The sequence below is a fragment of the Artemia sp. Qi Xiang Cuo genome, chromosome 11 (assembly GCF_049724085.1).
Source record: "Artemia sp. Qi Xiang Cuo chromosome 11, ASM4972408v1, whole genome shotgun sequence".
NCBI lineage: Eukaryota > Metazoa > Arthropoda > Branchiopoda > Anostraca > Artemiidae > Artemia > Artemia sp. Qi Xiang Cuo.
Window position 1 is genome coordinate 58724997 of NC_142804.1, and position 22725 is coordinate 58747721.

Sequence of the window (22725 nt, forward strand, 5' to 3'; positions counted from 1 at the left end):
AGCTCTTCAACTTAAACATTCTCTTCTTAGTCAAGTTACCAGTGACAAGGACAAACGAAGAAATCTGTTTTGGGGAAGGAGAAAGTTAGTTATAATAAAAAGCGATACTATTTATGAGGTACATTACAAAGAAATATGGAAAAACTGAACAATTACTATTTTTTTGAATGGGGGGGGGGGCGAGGAACAGACCATTGAACCCCCTGCGCATATACAAGATGCAATATAACAAGTACGTATTTGGGAATTAGTTTAAGTGTAAGTTTTAGGGTGTGCAGGAAGGGGGAGGATGGGCAGACTGAGCCTTTACCCACCCGCCCTAAAAGATCAAAACAGATACAAAAGGTAAAATCTGACAGTACTGGCAAAAGACCTTCTTTCAAACGGTTGCCCCCAGCAAAAAAAAGGAGGCTTGTTTCCTCACCATCTACATTCTCTGGACTCTCTAGGGTTAACTTGTTTCTGCTATATTTCATTTTTAAACAAGCAAATGATTTGCTGCTCTGTTTGAAACTAAAGTTTTAGACCAACCTATCTATTTTTCCTTTAGATTCCAAATGTACAAATTTTGTGGGTAATACCATCTGAAATTTTGAAACCATCCCTTATATTCCCCATGAAGGTGTCTACCCCTGACAGGTTATGCGATATTATTTTTCGCCTAAGAAAGATAAAAATTACAAATACAAATTTTGGTCGATGCATGGTTTTAAATTACTAACATCCAGCACCTTATGTGACAGCCCAGTAAATATATTTACCAATTTAGTGCTTTTCTTTGAGTTTTGTATTTTAGGTCCCATTTGGTTTAGTCACTGGTAAAAAACATTAAACATCTTTTTTTTTCAAACATACCGACACAAGTTTGGACTTTAAGTTTTTTTTTCTTCTACTATCTGCCCAAAAAATCCCCTATAACAGTTAGAAATTTTTCATGAAGCGACGGAGAAAAGAATCATCATTGCTTTTATTCTTCTTCTCTTAAAAAAAAATCCGGCGAAGGTTAACTCTAGGGTAGAAACCATACAGAAAAAAAGAGATATACCATTATATTTTCCATTCAACCCCCTTTCCAAATATAATAATCTCTGCCATGACAATTGCATTCCAGCCTCCCCCTTTAATGAGCCCAGACATAGCCTATGGTATATACAAAAGTCAGATGTTATGTTTCAAATTGGATTTATCTGGTATTATGAACCAACTGTTGATGAAAAATGGGCACAGAAGATAATGGTAAACCCAGAAAATCAGCAAACTTTTGTATATAGTCTAGGGTTATATCTAACCCCGTTAGGGGGCATGAGACGCGATTGCGACAGCATGAGTTGTTATATTTAGAATGAACATCTGAATTCCGTCCTATTTTAAACCTTAACGTAGAATCTTATATAAAACAATGAAAGAATGTCTGGGCTTTTGATCTTCTATTGTCCCCAGGACAAAAAAAAAAAAAAAAAAAAAAAAAAAAAAAAAAAAAAAAAAAAAACTATCTTAGGACTTTTCTTGAATGAGACAAAAAAAGAAAACAAACAATATTTATTTCTTCATTCTCAGACTAAGACGTTTGCCTAGAACCACTCAAACATAAACCAGGTATATACAAAATATGGAAGGAATAGGCACGACACTTTAAAAAGTTTACAATAAATAACTACTTAAACAGCTGATATAACCATCATGATATATTGCTCACTAGATGAAGATTGCATTTAAAAAGAGGCATAGCATGCAACAGTACACTAAAGAAAATCAGTAGAACCAATTCACAAAAATGAAGGGAGGGGGGATACAGAGAACAAAAAAGGCTTTAGTGCTAAAAGAAATTAAATAAGGTATCCAAATACCAGGGGAGGGAGGGACTACCCCTGAAAAGAAAAAAGAAAAAAAAAGATATTCTTCAATATTACAGAAGGGGGAGTTTACCCACCCCCCTAAATTGGTACCATTGACTGGACTTTCTATCTAGATTATCGTCTGCTATAATAAGCTGATACATTCCTCTAATACACTGCTGGATGTCTATTCGTACTTCCAACTCTCCCAAAAGATTCCCATAAAGTACTCATCTTCTTATTATTTCAGAGAAAATTCATTAGATTAAGAGACTTTTGGCAATCACCAAGTTTAATATATAGACGGAATAATGAGATTACGTCTCAAACAATACTCCAATTTCATTTCTTTGGCATTACATAACAAAAAAGAAAAAAAAACCTTGAAGTCAGCAAGAGTAAAAAAATGAGCCAGCAGAGTATTTACACAAAATATATAAATGAATCACAGACTAACTGTAGACTAAAAAACACTTCAAAATACAGAGAGAAAGAAACAGAAAGAAGAGAAGAGAAGAAGAGAGAAAACAACAATATGAAGTTCTCAAAATAAAAAAAATCGACTAGCTCCCAAAGAAATTTCATCTAAAAAAATTTATTATTCTGTAGAGTGTGGTAGCAGGGCCTTTTTTGATCCCAATAGATGCCATTTGTTCATTAAAGTCCCTAAGATCAGTTCTCGACAACGATACTAAGGCACTACCCTTGATTTCCTAAAAAACAAAACAAAAAAATATTAATAATTGAAAGCAACTAGTATGAAAGTATGTATATGTATCTAAGTATGTATGAAAGTATGTATACTTGTAAGTATCTTAAAATACTCCCCTGAATTTTTCGAACACAAACTTAAGGACAGAAATACAGCTTAAGATGATAGAGTTAGAAAAAAAGTAACTTCAATAATAATAATAAAAATAAGATAATACTAAGCCAAAATCCAATTTTCAGCTTTAACTAAAGACCAAAGACCAAGAGCGTTAAAAAATAAAAACTATTGAGAGAGAAAAAAAGAAAGAGAAAGAGAGAGAGAGAGAGAGAGAGAGAGAGAGAGAGAGAGAGAGAGAGAGAGAGAGAGAGAGAGAGAGAGAGAGAGAGAGAGAGAGAGAGAGAGAGAGAGAGAGAGAGAGAGAGAGAGAGAGAGAGAGAGAGAGAGACAGACAGAGAGACAGACAGACAGACAGAGAGAAAGAAAGAGAGTTAGAGTATTTATGCTCTTGTGAAAAAAATCAATAAGGGTTGGACGCCAATTAGTCCAGGATCTGTGAGTTTTGTTTTGAACCAATCGAAATTCAAAATGCATTTCATTCATTCTAACCCTTTTCAAAAAAGTCAATTTCCAATTTTACCAAACAACGAAAATACATCGGAACTTTCTGGAACACCTTCTCGGTTGGCCCTGAAACCACAGAGTGGAATTCAGGATTATCGAAATATTTCAGGGCCGGTAACATTTTTTGGTTGCCACCGAGACTGAAGAGATGAAAGACAAAACTCCCAAACTAAAAAGTCTTGTAAGACTCCGGCTATAACATGGTGTAGCACGTCAACCTTTTTTACTAAGAGCTTTATGTAAAAAATTGGCAATTTCAAATAGTTTAGGGTCTTTGCTCTAGGGTGGCTTGGGTCATGTAATTCAAGGACGTATTTTTATTAAAATTCTTGACTATATCGAAAAGAATAAAATTTTATGAAAATGTTGTCAGGGTATATGGGGCACCTATGACACAGAGAACGTTGGAAATTTGGCGGGGGGGGGGTCACAATCTCAATCTTGTACGTCAAATCAAACGCATTTGATTTCCTAGCAAGACTATGATTTTTATTTTTAACTTAGCTCTTGCCCTTCGGGCTGCATGGAACATGCCAACCATGGAGGTACATTTTTAACATTTCAACCCTTCTGACTGAATATCTCAAAATACTGATCCAATGCCATGAGAATTTGTCTAGGGACAAAAAAGGGTATGGGAGAAGGGCTGGTTGCCCTCCAGTCACTTTTAGTCGGTATAAAATTTTCTATTTCTGACCGAATGAGCTACCTTCCACATCTCTACAGCAGCTCCTTCTATACAAAGTGGCTGAAAAGAACCATACGGGAGACATATCGCCCTTTACTCAAAGACAAAGGAAAAAGAAGTTGCATCTTTCGTATACGTCTATGTAACCATGTCTGTGTCATGACCTAACAATCCATAAAAAGAACAACTATATAACTGCTAAGATACAACATATCATTAAGTAGCTGACAGCAGCGCTAATAAAAAGAAAGAAAGAAAAAAGGCAGAAGAATTGAAAATTTGTGTCTTCTCTATTGAATGGCCAAATGGCCCGTACAACCGGTACAATATCTTCAAGATACATTATATCTTTGAGTAACTAACGGTACCATGAATGTTCTTGGAAAAAAGGAAAAGAAAACTTGATTCTTTCAAACAAGTTTAAGCACCGGTGTTTATTTGATTATTGACTAGCACGCGTGTCAAGTTTAGGTGTAAACTTTTATACCTAAACTTTTAATACATAATATATATTATATACTGTAATAATAATAGCAATAATATAAGAATAGAAAACAAAAACAAAGATTACCATAAAAAGAGTTCAGAAGAAAAAATCAGAGAAAGAAAATAACAGTTCTTTTTGCAGACACTTCATCAAACATATTTGACACTGGATGAAAATCTTCGAATACCCAAGGAGAGGCCCAGCCGTGATAAATCAATACATATGTTAAATACAGAAAGTGAGAACATAATAACCCCCCCCCCCCATAGAGAGTATTCCAGTTAGCAAAAATACCGTTTTGCTAGAGAAGAGATATTAACACGCAAAATAAAAACATGTAATAGACTATAAATAGAAAAAGAGTATTTGAAAGAAATAGGGTGGCCCCAGATACAAATGCGGATTACTCTTGCCCCAGATGTAACCTAGGTATTAAGGATGTCGCCCATATTCTCACCGAGTGCCAGCAACTTTCTCTATTAAGGGAAAAGTATTTTGAGGGTGGTAACTTGGAGTTCCGGGGATTCTGAAAACGACTGTAAAAAGGTCAATCAGGCAGTTATGTGAATATGTAAATGAAGCGTTGACATCAATGAGTGAAACTTGATATTTATGTTATTTTTCTTGTGGAGTGTGATTAAGAATACTGTTCTGTATGGCCTGTTTTTGGCTTATAATAAAATTATTATTATCATTATTATTATATGTTGTGAAAAGGGCCGAGCAGAGATACAACGAAAACGAAAGGGTTTCAACCCTTTTCTCGTAAGGATAGTGTAAACAATTTTTTTCCGGAAGAAATTTTTTTGATATAACCTTTAGAAGTATCGGATAATAAAAATATAAGAATATTCTGTTGAAATAACTCGACTATTCATCTTTAAAACATTAAAGAAAGTTTGCCCGAAAAGAGATTTTTTACCTTGAACATTGGGAAAAGTAGGATTTTTAGACGTAAAATTGTACAAATTTTGAATTTGACCATGGTTGTTCAGAAACTGGTCATTTTTGATAAAATTATAATTAATTCTAAAAATAAAACTTTTAGAATTTATATCCTTCTACAAATATTAAAAATTGGAAATCAAAGCCTATTGAGAAGCTACATATGATACAGTTGAAGCTCTAAAGACCAACTCTTCCCTAACTCTCGCTCCCTCCCCTATTAACATCAGAATTTCAACGGCAACGCCAATAGAACATTACTACTACTAACCGCAGCACCAAGCCGCCTGAGGCCAACACAGCTACGCATGCTGCTCCTCCATCCCCATCTATTCAAAGCCTCCCTTTTTACACCCGCCCACGAAGTTCCCATTTCCTTTAAATCTTTCTTTATGACGCCCTCCCACCCCAAACGGGGACGACCTGCTTTCCGTTTAGCCCAAGACAGTTGGCCAAAAAGAACAATCTTTGGCAATCTGTCATCCTTCATCCGCACAACGTGCCCTAGCCACCTCAACCTTGCTTTCAAAATAGCCCTAGAGAGCGGTATTGAACCACATTTTTCGTATAGCCTATTGTTTGAAATACGGTCAGTCAGCCGGGTACCCAGAACAATCTTTAAGCAATTTTTCTGGAAAACATCTAGCAAATCTTCATCCGCTTTTCGGAGCGCCCATGCTTCAGCGAGCGAGCTATATTTGACCACTGTCCTCACTGTAGCTTCTAATATCCTAATCTTGGTTTGCAGACTTATCTTCCTATTCTTCCAAACGTTTTTTTAACTGTGAAAAAAAAACCATGAGCCTTGGCTATTCTACTTTCAACATCTTCACTGCTCCCACCATCTTTACTAATAATGCTACCAAGGTAAGTGAAGCTGCCCACCTGATCAATCTTTTCATTAGCCAACGTCACCTTTTCATCTTCACTTACTCCTATCCTTAGTGACTTAGTCTTCTTAACATTAATTTTCAAACCAATTCTAGCACCCTGAACTCGCAAAACCTCTAAAACTTCTTCATTTTGCTCACACTTTCATCTAGGATGCTTAAATCATCAGCATAATCTAAAACAGGAGACTTTTTCCTCCCCATTTGATTCTGTTGTCTCCCATTGCCTTTTCTGTGCTCCTTAAAACAAAGTCCATCAAAATGTTCCATATAAGTGGGGATAGAACGCAACCCTGCTTAACTCCTGATTTAATACAAAACCAGCTGCTAACCTCATTTCCTACCTTAACCGCAGCAGCGTTATTCTCATACATAGCATTAATCATTGTATTTGTCTGGTATACCATACAGGGATAAAATCTTAGTAAAACTCTTCTATCAACATAATTAAACGCTTGCTAATAATCTATAAAACTGAGGATCAAAGCTATTTGACAACTCGGCGCTTCTCAGTAATAAACTTAAGAGAAAAAATATATTCGAAACACCCGCTCCTGTTTCCAAAATCGCATTGCTCTTCTCTTAAATCTTTGTTCACGGCATCTCTCAGTCTAAAAAGTATCATATTACTAAGACTACCTACAGAGAGCAGACTAATGCCTCGATAATTACCACACTCACTTTACATAATTGTGATAAAAAAGGAAAAATAGTATTAGAAGATACTCTCTAAGTCTATTGTAGACTCTCTCCCCCTTGCGTTAAGGAGGCCAGAAAGACGGGGAAGCAACAAAAAGGAAAAGAAAGTGAGACAAATTGAAAATAAGCACCATAAAAGTGAGATTTGGCATTTCTCAAAAGATTGGTAGAAAAAAAGAAGAAGAACTACCTGTTGGACAATTTTTTCGGCAACCCCTTGAATTCCAGTAACGTCTTGAACGAGCTGACCAACTTCCTCTGGAGAAAAACTGGAGATTTGTGAAACTTTTAAATTCGAAGCCCAGCTGGACAACAGTGTCTTATTCAATTTTTCCCAACCGGACAATTTCAAATTTGTGGTTGGCTCAGGATTTTCCATTGTATTTAAAATAACTTGTTTTACTTCTTCATGAGATGCCACCGGAAACGGTGCTGGCGGAGGTGGTTCAACAGCTGGTTCTTCCCTGAAAAGCACAGTCATAGATAAATAAAGAAGAACAGGAATAAAATTGAACTAGGATTTAAAGCAATTAATTAACCATTTAAAACCATTAATTTTTTTATATTTGAAAGAAAACATAACAAATCTTCTAATTTTGAGAAACAACCTATTTATGAAGAGTTATGATGAATTTTTAAGAAATAATATAATTATACTACTACACTCTCAGGAATAATATAATTAAACTAAACTCTCATCGTGAATGGTGGTTTTCCATAGCAATCACAGGATTTTAATTAAAGTTTTGTAGTTAAATATGTAGCTAAAAAAAGAGTTAACAGGGTATTACTCTGTGTTTTTATGTCGTTCAAGACAGTAACTTCCTGGAACTTGAGCGCTGGAAAGATTTTGAAGTCTGGCGAGTGTTTTTCCACCACCGCGTTTTTTTTAGCGTTTTTTTTTTCAAAGATGTGACGCACTTGGATTTTACACTAGTGCCAGCTATAAATTTGGAATACAATTCTTGGAATATTTTCACTGAAAAGACGAAAACTTGTTCTCAGCCCCCCCCCCCCCAGATTTTGAAAAATGCATTAGGCCAACCCCCGTCGAAATTTCGGTAATTGACACCATTGTTCAGGTCTATCCATATATACCTATCTACACAAACACAAAATTTTGCATCTTCCTCGGCAAAGTTGGTAATAAACGCACATTTTTCGTCCTTCTCTTACAGGCTCATACAGATCCTCTATTTTAGGGAGAGGGGAGGGGGTACAAGTTCACTGAAAAGACAGAAAAATCGACGATTCGTAAAAAAAACATAAAAACTATTATAGGACATTAATAATCTTGTCTTTTTGAGGTGGAATGGGGGGGTTGGGTATATGGGCCTGAAGGATTCCTCCTCTATTGAACTGATTTTGTCTTTCGCTTCTCCGCAGTAAATAATAAAAATTAATGCATAAAGTTTACCAAAATGGCTTAAGATAACGAAAGAACTGATTGATTTTAATCAATAAATTATTTTGCTATCTTAGACCATTTTAGTAATTGCCGTAATATATTACGGCATTGCTTCAACCAAAGCAGTAAATAGCTGCAGACCCAAATCCAAACTAAAGTGAACAAAAACTGTTTAAAAACAATTAAATATAGCATTTTGCATCCAATTTCACAAAAGAAGCTTATGTAGACACATCCTTTTTTCGTGCTACTTTTTTTCCCACGAGTATCATTTTCTTTACACACAAATTTATAAATAAACAAAACTAACAAATAACCCCGCCCACGGGATGTGTATTAGTAGGTTTTAGACTTTAGCAGTTAGGGAAGGAAGCAGTACCCAAACTCTTGTTTGTAGTGATTTTTGTTAGATTTAAGCTTGATTCGCATACTCAATTTAAGTTTTACTCGTTTTAAGATTTATTTTTTCATTTATATTAGTGCCTGTTGTATGTTTTATTGTTACGGTTTCTTATTTAATTTCTGTTCGTTCTGAGTTTCATTTATTCTTTAATAGTTTTTTCTGGTCGTTTTGAGTTTGGGGATCTCTCCAGAATTTTAAAACTTTAGTTTTTTTGGGTTTAAGGGGGGGTAAGGTACCTAGGTTAGGTTACGTATTTAATATATGTTCTGCCTTATCCCTACCCCTTTAATGTGCAAATAAATAACCGTTGTGTGCTTCTGAACTAATATTTTATTATTACTATTATATCAAGCTTCATTACTCAGTTCTACCTATGTAACCTAAGTAAGTTTGGCAGCCTGTGCAGTCAAAATAAAATCAAGTATACTTTGAATCTATAAGTACAAGTCTATGTCCAAACAGTATGATTTTAAAAATTCAAATACATTCAATCAAAGAAAGGTTTTCGATCAGGAAATATTTTACATTCCATCTTTGAAGAGCGGATAACAAATAAACAAAAGGAAGAAAACAATCAACTGAACTATCTCACTAATGTGGTACCACTTTAGAGAGAACAAAAAAAAAAAAAAAAAAAACAACAACAATCAACTGAACTATCTCACTAGTGTAGTGCCGCTTTAGAGAGAAGGAAAGGAAGAAAACAATCAACTGAACTATCTTACTAGTGTAGTGCCGCTTCTGGAGACAATAAAAGGAATAAAATAATAAACAGAACTATATCACTAATGTGGTACAAATTTATATAAAAAAAAAAAAAAAAAAAAAAAAAATCAACTGAACTATCTCACTAGTGTAGTGCCGCTTTATAGAGAACAAAAGGAAGAAAACAATCAAATGAACAATATAACTAATGTGGTACCACTTTAGATATAACAAAAAAAAAAAAAAAAAAAAACAACAACAATCAACTGAACTATCTCACTAGTGTAGTGCCGCTTTAGAGAGAAGAAAAGGAAGAAAACAATCAACTGAACTATCTCACTAGTATAGTGCCGCTTCTGGAGACAATAAAAGGAAGAAAATAATCAACTGAACTATCTCACTAATGTGGTACCACTTTAGAGAGAACAAAAAAAAACAAAAACAATCAACTTAACAATCCCACTAGTGTAGTGCCGCTTTATATATAAAAAAAGGAAGAAAAAAATCAACTGAACTATCTAACTAATGTGGTACCAATTTATAGAGAACAAAAAAAACAAAAAAAAAAACAACAACAATCAACTGAACTATCTCACTAGTGTATTGCCGCTTTAGAGAGAAGAAAAGGAAGAAAACAATCAACTGAACTATCTCACTAGTGTAGTGCCGCTTCTGGAGACAATAAAAGGAAGAAAATAATCAACTGAACTATCTCACTAATGTGGTACCACTTTAGAGAGAATTAAAAAAAAAAAAAAAAAAAAAAACAATCAACTGAACTATCTCACTAGTGTAGTGCCGCTTTATAGAGAACAAAAGGAAGAAAACAATCAACTGAACTATCTCACTAATGCGGTACCACTTTAGAGAGAACAAAAAAAAATAAAAAAAAACAAAAAACAATCAACTGAACTATCTCACTAGTGTAGTGCCGCTTTAGAGAGAAGAAAAGGAAGAAATTAATCAACTGAACTATCTCACTAATGTGGTACCACTTTAGAGAGAACAAAAGGAAAAAAAAACAATCAACTGAACTATCTCACTAGTGTAGTGCCGCTTTAGAGAGAAGAAAAGGAAGAAAACAATCAACTGAACTATCTCACTAATGTAGTACCGCCTTAGAGAGACTCCTCACTTTTTGCAGCAGCATACTTAATCAAAATTCATACCAGTAAAAAAAAAGATTTTGCAGAAGAAATGAGGGTATGATGAAAAATGGATGAAAAAACCATATATATGATGACACAACCACGTAAGGTTGTTTCTGACAGTAGGAGCAGTGACCACGCTGCGTATTATGTTTAAAAGGTAGCGATTGAGGATCTCGGCATCCATGAATGGACTGAGTATTTTTATTATGTGTAATTTATTTTTTGAATTGATAATAAACCCTGTTGAACTTGAACTTGAAACAGATACTAGTAATTATGGCTTTATGTGAATTTCCATATCCAATTGTTTCTCTTACATATTCCTTTGTGAATATAGCTTATGAATTGCCCAGGTTTAGTTGTATCTCAACATTTATAAAACTTTAAAGGTCTTTGTTCATGTATACTTTTTTGGGAGAATTTGTGATTATTTTAGCCACACAGGGTTCCAAGAGCCCGATGGCTAACCATTGTAATATATTTGGTTCCTTGTATTTTTTTTTCTCATAAATCCATTCTTTTCTATGTCAAAAAAAAAAAAGAATTCGCTATTGCAATGAGTCTGCTATAATGTTTACTAAGTTTAAACATTTATGTATACTAAGACCTTTTTCAAACCAGTTAGAATAAAGCAAGAGCGAGGGAGAAAGAATAAAATAAAATCAAGATGGAAAATATAGTCTTAGGAACTCTATCAATTATACAGGGAACAGAAGGAAACAAAAAATGTGTAAAGAAAAATATTTAAAAGTGGCCTTACGTATCTTGTCTGAATGATTCTATTGAGCAGAGAGCATCTGTGATTACTGGCAAGAGATTGGGAACTCTCTCAGGAAAATCTTCAGACATGAGATTCTCATCTGAGTAGGGACAGTCGTCTAGTGTGTAATGAAACGGCGTACCAGATTTTCTTGTACTACCTAGTCCAATACAGCCAGGAGTTGGACATCTTAAGCTTCTTTCTCGCAAATCTTCTACAGCTACAAAAAGAACAACTTAAGCAATGAATCAATAAAAATATACAAGTATTATCCTTACCGTGGCTATACCGTGAAAGGAAATATTTGATGCAATTTAAAATGACTTAGGAAAGCACTAGTCATGTGAAGAACTGGGTGTTGAGTGTGAGGTATCCTCATCATACAATTTCTGTTTATTTTCAGTTTTCAGGTAATTTCAGTTTATTTCTGGGTAATTTCTGTTTATTTTCAGTTTATTTTCTGTTCTCAGGTAATTTCAGTTTATTTCAGGTAATTCCAGTTTATTTTTGGGTAATATCTGTTTATTTTTAGTTTTAACGTCACTCTTCTTCCATTTGAAGAAAGACTTTTTTAAACCTAATTCGGCTACAAGTGTTAAAAACCACCAAAACTCCGATTTGAACTCACAAAGCCAATTATTTTCTTTGTTATTACTATTATAATTTTTTTTTTGTTGTTGTTGAGAAACGAGATTTACTGGCAATTCTGAGAACGTAGTTAGGACGCAAAACCCCTGAGCATCCCTATTCTCATGTGATTTGCTTACATTTTATTTGTGACGACAAATCTTCACAAATCAAAACTAAAAATATATCCTTACCCAGTCTGACACAGCCGGGAGTTAGACACCCTAATTTTCTTTCTTGTAAATCTTCTATAGCTATGCAAACAACAAAACAATGGATAAACATACAAATATTACCCTTCCAAAATCGTTTAAAACAAACTGGGTCTACCGTGTTTATGGCCATAGACATATTACTTTACGCTTTTTCTTCTATGCCAACAGCAAACGGACATGCACGCCGAAATGCCGGACGTCCGTTTAGCAGAATTTTTTCCGAAATGTCTGCTTCATCTTTTGGTTTTTATTCACTGACTGATTATCAATCGTTTGATTTTTTGTTTTTTAAGTATTTTTGTTCTTCCTTTGTGTTTTTTTGTCGCACGTAAGGTGTTTGAAGGAGATGAAACAAGTTATTTAAAGCTGCTCCTCTATTACCATCAGTATGATATGATACTGAGGCCCATTTTATTCACTGGCTCATTATCATTCTCTTTTTATTTTTTAAGTATTCTAGTTCTTCCTTCGTGTTTTTTTTAATTATTACCATCTTAATGATTACCTTAATCTTAATGATTCCTTAATGATTACTTTATCATTATATTAATCATTAATAATTACCATTATCTTAATCATTATTAATTTTTTCATCATTATTCATTTTGGTAAATATTTACCAAATCATATTATTGAGTTACAACTAAAGTGAATATACCACTTGATGCCTTTTTTTATGCTCTTTGTAAAATTAATAATCATTTTTGTCGGAAATGAATTTGAGCCCCCACCCCTATATATACCAATTCAGGGTATATATTTGCACATTAGGGGGGTGGGGGTAATTTTGTTTCTGATGTAACTGAGAGGTAATGAGAGGTGGGGGTAATTTTATTTCTGATGTAAATGAGAGGTAAGATTAAACTTTTCCCCCCTCCTCCTACTGTGCAAACATAGGCTAAGTCCTGAATTTATAAATAGGGGTGGGGGCTAAAATTCATTTCCAACGAAAATGATTATTATATTTGGGAAGAACATAAAAAAAGCATCGAGTGGTATATTCACTTTATTTGTAATTCAATAATATGATTTGGTAAGTATTTACCTCCATTTTTCATTCACAATCATTATTCATTAATCATTATCTTAGTCATTACATTAATGATTACCATCATTATGATATGACACTGAGGCCTACTGGCTCTATCGTAATAGTTTTTTTTCTATATTATCTGATATCTGTTCAGGCAATAAATCTATGATTTAGGCAGGCAGCTATGAAGCACAACATAACTCTTTTCTCTCTATATAATGTAAAAGTACATAAATAAAAGTAGTGTATAAATAAAAAGTATAGTAGTATAATATAAATAAAAAGTGAAAAGTATAGTAATATATAGTAGTATATAAATAAAAAGTATATAAATACTTCTATATAATATAAAAGTATAACAAAATGGTGTATATCATATCTGTCCTCATTCTACAGATCAAAAATCAGACTTTTAAGCAGGTAATTTACGAAAATCTTACTGTCTTTCCATGATGATAAGTAACAATTTCAATAGGAATAAATCCCTTTATTACAGTGAAAAAAAAAAAAAAAAAAAAAAAAAAAAAAAAATCCTGGATTGTACATGTGATCGAAATATTCAGTATATATTTTTGATTGCTTTTATTTGCAGTCTATTAAAAGGATTTATCCCTATTCGAACTGTTATTTATCGTCAGATTCTTAAGCCTTTCAGAGGAGCAGTTTTCCAGTATATATCCCATTAGAGCATCATTTCTCAGCCTGAGAGTCACAAGCTTAGGAGGGGGGGGGGGGGGAGATACAATGCCATAGACCACAGCGAATCTGAAAAACTAAACGCTCTTGTGCAGAAAAACTATTTTTCCATCAATGGGGTTCAATCAAATGTACATACAAATCCAAAGTCAAAACATTGAAAAATGAACATGCACGCATCAATCAACAACTAATGAGATAATTAGGCTCTATTGACAAAGTGAATAACAAGGATAATAATAATATTATTATTTACATTATAATATTATTATAAGATAAGTTATAAAATATTATATAAATTCCTTTCCGTCATAAGTTCCATTGTCCGTTCCTAACCGGTACAGGGAAATCCTGCTTACGGGGCTCATAGTGGTATCAGGGTGGACCATTCATGGGTTTTTCTAACCAAAACTGTGACTAATAACAGCGATGCAGAGTGGCCTTGAGGAGTGGTGCCCCTCGAGGAAATTATAGCCTAGTGAACGACACACCATTTGCACTGGATTCTGATGAAAGGAAATTTCTTTTGGGTTTCACTTGTTTTGTTGAGCCTTTTTGGGGTAAAACAAACTCTTCATAGCTAAGTTATCTAATATGGCTTGCCTCCCCGTTGTAGCATAACATTTGTAGGTATGAATATATAATGAGTCGGAGGTAAGAGGTTGGAGATTGTCTGTGCACGATTTTGACTCTTGTTGATAGAAGAGCATCGCCAAGTGCTGAAAACGATGTTGTGACCACGACGGGTCCAGGATTGCAGAAAGCCTCTACTCAACAGAAGGTCCCTGGGACTTCTTGTTGTCCGGTTCAAAGCCGGCTTAAGCGCTCCATGTAGATTTGAGAAGATATGTTAGTCCCAGTTCTGCACTGGTTCGAGACCGGTGCTTTTCCTGAGGCCATAATAATTTCAATGATTTAAAGAATATGAAAATTGTAACTTAGAATGTTACGATGTTCAGAGATAACTATCGTATCGACATTTTGACTGACGAATTAAGATGCTTTGAACTGGACTAATTAGAAGTTTAAGAAACTCATATCACAGGGGTAGAAAACATGAAAAAAGGTGATTTAGAACTTATTTACTCAGACAGGAAGGATGGGATTCATAGGCAGGGAATACGGATCATGATGAATGAGGAAGGTGCCAAGTCTTCATTAGGTGTGGAAAGTATGGATAATAAAATGCTAGTCGCTCATTTTACGACTAAAAAGTGCAGTGTATCTGTCATAATAGTAAATGTTCCATGTAAAACCGACTGATTGAGATAGTAGCGACTCAGATAAATTTTACTTATAGCTATAGGAAGAAATAGACAGGGTCTCAATTTAATATTGCATAATCTTATTTCTGTTTAAAAAGGGCAATAGAACTTTAAATTTCCATTCAAATGAGATTTCTCCCTGTATTCTAAGACCACAGACTCGATACAATTAGCTCTGAAAAAGAAAAAAAAATGCGAAATTTTTCATTTTTGTAGGTAAGGGCCTGAAACTTCTGTGAAAGGATTCTTCGATATAACCAAATTGAATATGTAATTTTCGTCAAGAGCACTCAGACTTTTAGGAGCGTTTTACACCTTTTTAAAAAAATATGAAATTTTTAAAGGCACCCCTTTTTGTTACTTGTAGGATGCTGACAAGGGTCAGCGTTGGGTTGGAACGGATTAAAGCACTTCAAACATGCCCATTACTTTGATAACATACATAGACGTTTTTTATCACATCATATAGATAATTTGCGGAAGCTCATATGTGGGACGTACTAACCAGAGTTTGGAAATGAGATTATTACAACACAAAGATTCTATTTCTTCGGCTTTAAAGCAAGATTCTAAGTCTGAAGATTTTACTTCAGCCCTTTCAGAACATATTTTTAATTTTCCAGACCATTTTATTTTGTTCGAGAATGTCTCTTTGATTTCTAGGGGTCGTGGTTTAAAGCGAAACTTTCGTGAAACTCTTGAAATAAAGAAAATATTATTTAAGAATATTGTTTTGAATCGGGATACAGGTTAATATGGACTCTATCTATGATAATTTATTAACATCTGACAGAGTAGAGTCTAATTTCTCCAATGTAGTTGACCTTTGTCTAAACGTTATATCACTGAACGCTATTGAACCGAATCCAATTTGGTCGAAGATGCGAGCTTCCGCCTTTACTTTGAATAGCATTAGAGAATTAACCACTATGTATTTTTATTTGATTTAGTATACAAGCCTTTGTTTCAAATTGTTTTAGTATTGTTTCCCTACTGAGGACGGTCCCTACATGTGTGACCGAAATATCTGGTATTTTTTGTGAAATTTATTATACACTGTCTATTAAAAAGGATTTTATCCCTATTTTGAACTTTTATTTTATTATCACATCATTTTGACCTGACGATTCTTAGAATACAGCAGTTTTATTTGTTTTTGTTTCTTAGATAATATTAGCGAACACAAGGTCTTTATTTCTGCTGCACTCCTTATTTTGTCTTGGTATAGTCAGGTTCATCATAAAATCATTTTTAAAATCAAATCTAAAGGTCACGTCTAAACTCACTGTTAATTTGATAGGTAGCAAATCTCCTCAAAAACGAGCCACATTTGTTCTATTGATTGAAAAAAAAAGATCCAAATTTTTTTATTTTTTTTATTTTCCATCTATGAAAGTCTATCTACAAATCCAGCTGAAAAAATAACTTACCAAGAGGAGGTAATAATTGACAAAGACTACTTTTACACCATCCTGGCTGAAAAAGATCAGAAGAATCTTCATCCGCAATAACACTGAAATGGCTTGGCCAACCATCATAGTGAATTTTAATGGAGTTGTTTTCCGTTTCTGTCACAGTTGCTACTCTAACAAATCCTGGGTTCCTAAGGTCGACTGCTTCTGCTTTCATCCCCACCTTCCAAGGGATAGATGGTCGTCGGAACTTCGACAATAAAGGTGAGGGTACCGCTTCACTTTTAGTTTCACTTAGATAAGTCTCCCATGAGAAATCAGTGACACCTGAAATTAAAGTATTTTTTTTTCATGAGTTGTCGGTGATAAACAATAATTCAATTATATAGCACGTTGAAACCTTGAACAGATTGCTAATTAAAAAATGTTACGTTTTCAACTAAAAAATTAACATTGAAATATCATAGCAATAAAATTAAAACAAACTGCAAAAACTTGAATAAGACTTCACAGTGTCCGGAAGAGAAACAAGAAAACATCATCCAAATAACTGCTAGAGAAGAGAAAGAAAAAAAAGAGGGAGAGAAACACAAACTCATCGATGGTCTACTGATGAAAAAGTAAATCAAGAAAAGAGAGAGAGAGAGAGAGAGAGAGAGAGAGAGAGAGAGAGAGAGAAAGAGAGAGAGAAAGAGAGAGAGAGAGAGAGAGAGAGAGAGAGAGAGAGAGAGAGAGAGAGAGAGAGAGAATACAGATTAATGAGAGGTTTTCCAACCCCCCTTGATTTTAAGAAAATCTTGAAAATAACCTTTCGGGGTAGTAAGACGTAAGTTGTTTTCTGTCGCGTATCCTACGGGAAATATCCGAGGAGACTGAATATCAGTCCAATAGTCATATTTCTGGTCCCAGGAATCAAAATGCACAAGTATTCGGGCACCAATCACGTCAGCTATAGTCGCCACACATGGTGTTCTATCATAATTCAGGTCTAGGGCTTCAAGCTTCATCCCTTTTTTGATTTGGCGATTGAATTGAGTTGAGATCTGAGGGAAAAAAAGAAAGAAAACCAGGTATAAAACATAAAAAAACTGAGAAATAATTATAGAGATCGTAGGTAGCGTAATAGCGCTGCCTAAGTCAAGAACGATGTTGGCACAATGTATTGTTAATTTTTTTCCATACCAGGGCACTTCGTATCGAAGGAGTTGTCGTAGAAACTTCGAAAAGGGCTCATTCGATTGGATATTGGAGTAGCTAGTGCCCTTTTTAATAGTCAAAAGGGATTGTAGGGCAACTAACCCCCCCTCAACCCAATCATTCCCCCAAATACATCCAATCAAAATTTTGAGATAGCCATTTTGTTCAGCGTAGTTGATTTCCAGATAGAAAATATATTTTTGAGGATGACACTACCACACAACCCCCAGGGCAAGGGTTCTAAGTTATGCCCTGGGGGCATGTAAGAATGATGTTGGCACAATGTATTATTTATTATTTTTGTCCTTTAGAGCAGGGCACTTCGTATCGAAAAAGTTGTCGTAGAAACTTGGAAATTGGAGTTGTTTGTGCCCTTTTTAATAGTCGAAAGCGATTGAAAGGCAACTAAAACCCCTTCCACACCCACCATTTCCCGAAACACATATAATCACAATTTTAAGATAGCCATTTTGTTCAGCGTAGTTGATTTCCAGATAGAAATTATGTGTTTGAGGAGGACACTCCCCCACAGCCTTCAGGACAAGAAGATTTTTATAGAAGGAGTTGTCGTAGAAACTTCAAAAAAGGCTCATTCGATTGGAAATTCAAAGGGCTAGTGCTCTTTTTAATAGTCGAAAGTGATTGGAGGGCAACTAACCCCGCTCTCACGTCCACCTTTTCCCCAAACACATTCAATCAAAAGTTTAGAGATAGCCATTTTTTCAACGTAGTTTTAAGTTCTGGAAATTAGGTCTTTGGGGATGACACCCCCCCTCCCCCAGCCCTCAGAGTAAGGGTTGTAAGTTATGCCCTGGGGGCATATAAGGTTTTTATAGAGCGCGTTGTCGTAGAAACTTCAAAAAGGGCTCATTCGATTGGAAATTGAAATGGCTAGTGCTCTTTTTAATAGTCGAAAGTGATTGGAAGGCAAATAACACCCCTTCCACGTCCACCATTTCCCCAAATACATCCAATCAAAATTTTGAGATAGCCTTTTTGTTCCACGCAGTTTAAAGTTCAGGGAATTAAACCTTTGAGCAGGACACTCCCCCCACAGTCTTCAGGGCAAGGGTTATAAATTATACCCTAGGGGCATATAAGTTTTTATTGAAATCTTTGTCGTAGAAACTTCAAAAAGTGCTCATTTGATTGGAAATTCAAAGAGCTAGTGCCTTTTCTAATAGTCGAAAGTGATTGAGGGCAGCTAACCCACCTCTCACGCCCACTTTTTCTCCAAACACATCCGATCAAAATTTTTAGATAGCCATTTTGTTCAGCGTAGTTGATTTCCAGATAGAAATTATGTTTTTGAGGAGGACACTCCCCCACATCGCTCAGGGCAAGGGTTTTAAGTTACGTCCTGGGGCATATAAGGTTTTTATAGAACGCGTTGTCGTAGAAACTTCAAAATGGGGTTATTCGATTGGAAATTGAAATGGTTAGTGCCCTTTTTAATATTCAAAAGTGATTGGAAGCAACTAACACCCCTTCAACGCCCACCATTTCCCCAAGTTCAAGTTCAATAATTTTATTATTAACACATACACGTATATAATTGACATAGGCCCATGGGGAGACAAGCTCGAAAAACTAGGCCTAGACAAAGATACAATAACAAATTCCAATCAAAAATTCCCAAACACATCCAATCAAAATTTTGAGACAGCCATTTTGTTCCAAGCAGTTTAAAGTTCAGGAAATTATACCTTTGAGCAGGACACTCCCCCCACAGTCTTCAGGGCAAGGGTTATGAGTTACGCCCTGGGGGCATATTAGTTTTATTGAAATTTGTGTCGTAGAAACTTGAAAAAGGGTTAATTCGATTGGAAATTCACAGGTCTAGTTTTCTTTTTAACAGTCGAAAGTGATTTAAGGGCAACTAACCCCCCTCTTACGCCCACCTTTTCCCCAAACACATTCAATCAAAATTTTTAAACAGGCATTTTGTTCAGCGTAGTTGATTTCCAGATAGAAATTATGTTTTTGAGGAGGACACTCCCCACAGCCGTCAGGTTGTAAGTTATTGCCTGGGGGCATATAAGGTTTTTATAGAACGCGTTGTCGTAGAAACTTCAAAAAGGGCTCATTCGATTGGAAATAGAAATGGCTAGTAACCTTTTTTAATAGTCGAAAGTGATTGGAAGGCAACTAACACCCCTTCCACGCCCAACATTTCCCCAAACACATTCAATCAAAATTTGAGATAGTCATTTTGTTCAACGCAGTTTAAAGTTCAGGAAATTATACTTTTGAGCAGGACACTCCCCCCAGAGTCTTCAGGGCAAGGGTTAAAAGTTGTGGCCTGGGGGTATATAAGGTTTTTATTGAAATCTTTGTCGTAGAAACTGGAAAAAAGTCTCATTTGATTGGAAACTAATAGTACTAGTGCCCAGTTTGATAGTCGAAAGTGATTTAAGGGCAACTAACCCCCCTCTCACGCCCAACTTTTCCCCAAACACATCCAATCAAAATTTTTAGACAGGCATTTTGTTCAGCGCCGTTGATTTCCAGATAGAGATTATGTTTTTGAGGAGGAAACTCCCCACAGCCCTCAGGGCAAGCGTTGTAAGTTATACCTTGGGGCATATAAGGTTTTTATAGAATGCGTTGTCGTAGAAACTTCAAAAAGGGATCATTCGATTGGAAATTGAAATGGCTAGTGCCCTTTTTTAATAGTCGAAAGTGATTGGAAGGCAACTAACACCCCTTCCACGCCCACCATTTCCCCAAACAAATTCAATCAAAATTTTGAGATAGCCATTTTGTTCCACGCAGTTTAAAGTTCAGGAAATTATACCTTTGAGTAGGACACTCCCCCCAGAGTCTTCAGGGCAAGGGTTATAAGTTATGCCCTGGGGGCATATAAGGTTTTTATTGAAATCTTTGTCGTAGAAACTGGAAAAAGGGCTCATTGGATTGGAAATTCAAAGGGCTAATACCCTTTTTAATAGTGGAAAGTCATATGAGGGAAACTAACCCCCCTCTCACGCCCACCTTTTCCCCAAATACATCAAATCAAAATTTTGAGATAGCCATTTTGTTTCACGCAGTTTAAAGTTTAGGATAATTATACCTTTGAGCAGGACACTCCCCCCACAGTCTTCAGGGCAAGGGTTATAAGTTATGCAAGGGTTATAAGTTTTTATTGAAATCTTTGTCGTAGAAACTTGAAAAACAGACGTTTCGATTGGAAATTCAAAGGGCTAGTGCCCTTTTCAATAGTCGAAAGTGATTTGAGGGTAACTAACCCCCACTCATATCCACCTTTCCCCTAAGCATAACCAATCAAAACTGTTAGATAGCCATTTTATTCAACGTAGTTGAAAGTTTTGGAAATTAGTTCTTTAAGGATGACAACCCCTTCCCCCTAAAACCTTCGGGGCAAGGGTTGTAAGTTATGCCGTGGGGGTATGTTAGGTTTTTATAGAATGTGATGTTGTAAAAACATCAAAAAGGACTCATTCAATTGGAAACTGAAAGGGCTAGTGCCCTTTTAATAGTCGAAAGTGATTGAAGGGCAACTAACCCCCTTCTCACGTCCACCATTTCCCCAAACACATCCAATAAAAATTTTGAGATATCTATTTTGTTCAACGTAGTCGAAAGTTCTGGAAATTAGGTCTTTTAGGATGATAACCCCCCTCATATCCCTTAGTCCAAGGGTTGGCCCTCAGTACAAGAGTTGTAAGTTATGCCCTGGGGGCATATAAGGTTTATATAGAAAGTTGTTGTACAAATTTCAAAAAGGGCTCATTTGTTTGGAAATTGAAATTGCCCTTTTCAATTGTGGAAAGTGAGTGAAGAGTAATTTACCCCCCTCTCACGCCCACCATTTCCCCAAAAACATTCAATCAAAATTTAGAGACAGCCATTTTGTTCAACGTAATTGAAAGTTCTGGACATTATGTATTTAAGGATGACACAACCCCCAGAGCCCCCAGGGCAAAGGCTGTAAGTTATTCCTTGGGGTCATATAAAGTTTTTATAGAGTTGTTGTAAAAACTTCAAAAGGGGCTCATTACATTGGAAATTGAGAGGGCTAGTGCCCTTTTTAATAGTCGAAAGTGATTGGAGGGTAACTAACCATCCTTTCACGCCCACCACTCCCCCAAACACATCCAATCAAAATTTTCAGGTAACCATTTTGTTCAACGTAGTAGAAAGTTCTGGAAACTAGGTCTTTAAGGATGAACCCCCCAGCCCTCAGGGCAAGGGTTGTAAGTTATGCCCTGGGGGCATATAAGGTTTTTATTGAAAGCGTTGTATTATAAACCTCAAAATGGCTCATTCGATTTGAAATTGAAAGGACTAGTGCCTTTTTTAATAGTTGAAAATGATTAGAGAGCGACTAACGCCCCTTTCACGCCCACTATTTTCCCAAACACATCCAATCACAATTTTGAGATAGACATTTTGTTCAACGTAGTTGAGAGGTCTGGAAATTATGTCTTAGAGGATGACAACCACCCTCACAGCCCTTAGGGTAAGGGTTGTAATTTATGCCCTGGGGGCATATAAGGTGTTTATAGAAAGCGTTGTCGTAGAAACTCAAAAAGGTCTAATTCGATTGGACATTGAAAGGCCTAGTGCCCTTTTTAATAGCTTTAGTCTTTCAAAAATCGAAAGTGATTGGAAGGCTTGACATTTTTATAGTAAAGATCGATGTGGGTATAATGTATTATTTTTTGTTGTTGTTGTTGCTTAGACCAGGGCACTTAATATCGAAGGCGTTGTCGTAGGAACTTCGAAAAGGACTCATTCGATTGAAAATAGAAAGGGCTGATGCTCTTTTTAATAGTCGAAAGTGATTGGAGGGCAACTAATCCCCTTCCCACGCCCACCCTCCCATTTGGCTTTATGTTTAATAACTAAATGTTGCCTTAAGATTAAATCAAAATGAACTGTGTTAATATTAATTCCCAATAAGGCATCTCAGCAGTATCCCAAAAAACGACTCAGGGAATTATACTCAAGCT

The 22725-nt window shown here is 35.5% G+C and overlaps 1 protein-coding gene across 1 annotated transcript in view; it reads right to left on the reverse strand.

Moving 5' to 3' along the window:
• Positions 1-2416: 2416 nt before the first annotated feature.
• Positions 2417-22725, reverse strand: part of l(3)mbt (lethal (3) malignant brain tumor) — a 194271-nt gene continuing 173962 nt past the window's right edge. Inside the window, exons 17-21 of the mRNA XM_089096530.1 lie at positions 17361-17595; positions 16571-16879; positions 11305-11524; positions 7068-7341; positions 2417-2548 (exon numbers count right to left, since the gene is read on the reverse strand). Coding sequence (XP_088952656.1) covers positions 2417-2548; positions 7068-7341; positions 11305-11524; positions 16571-16879; positions 17361-17595 — 1170 coding nt within the window. The remainder of the gene's footprint in view (positions 2549-7067; positions 7342-11304; positions 11525-16570; positions 16880-17360; positions 17596-22725) is intronic.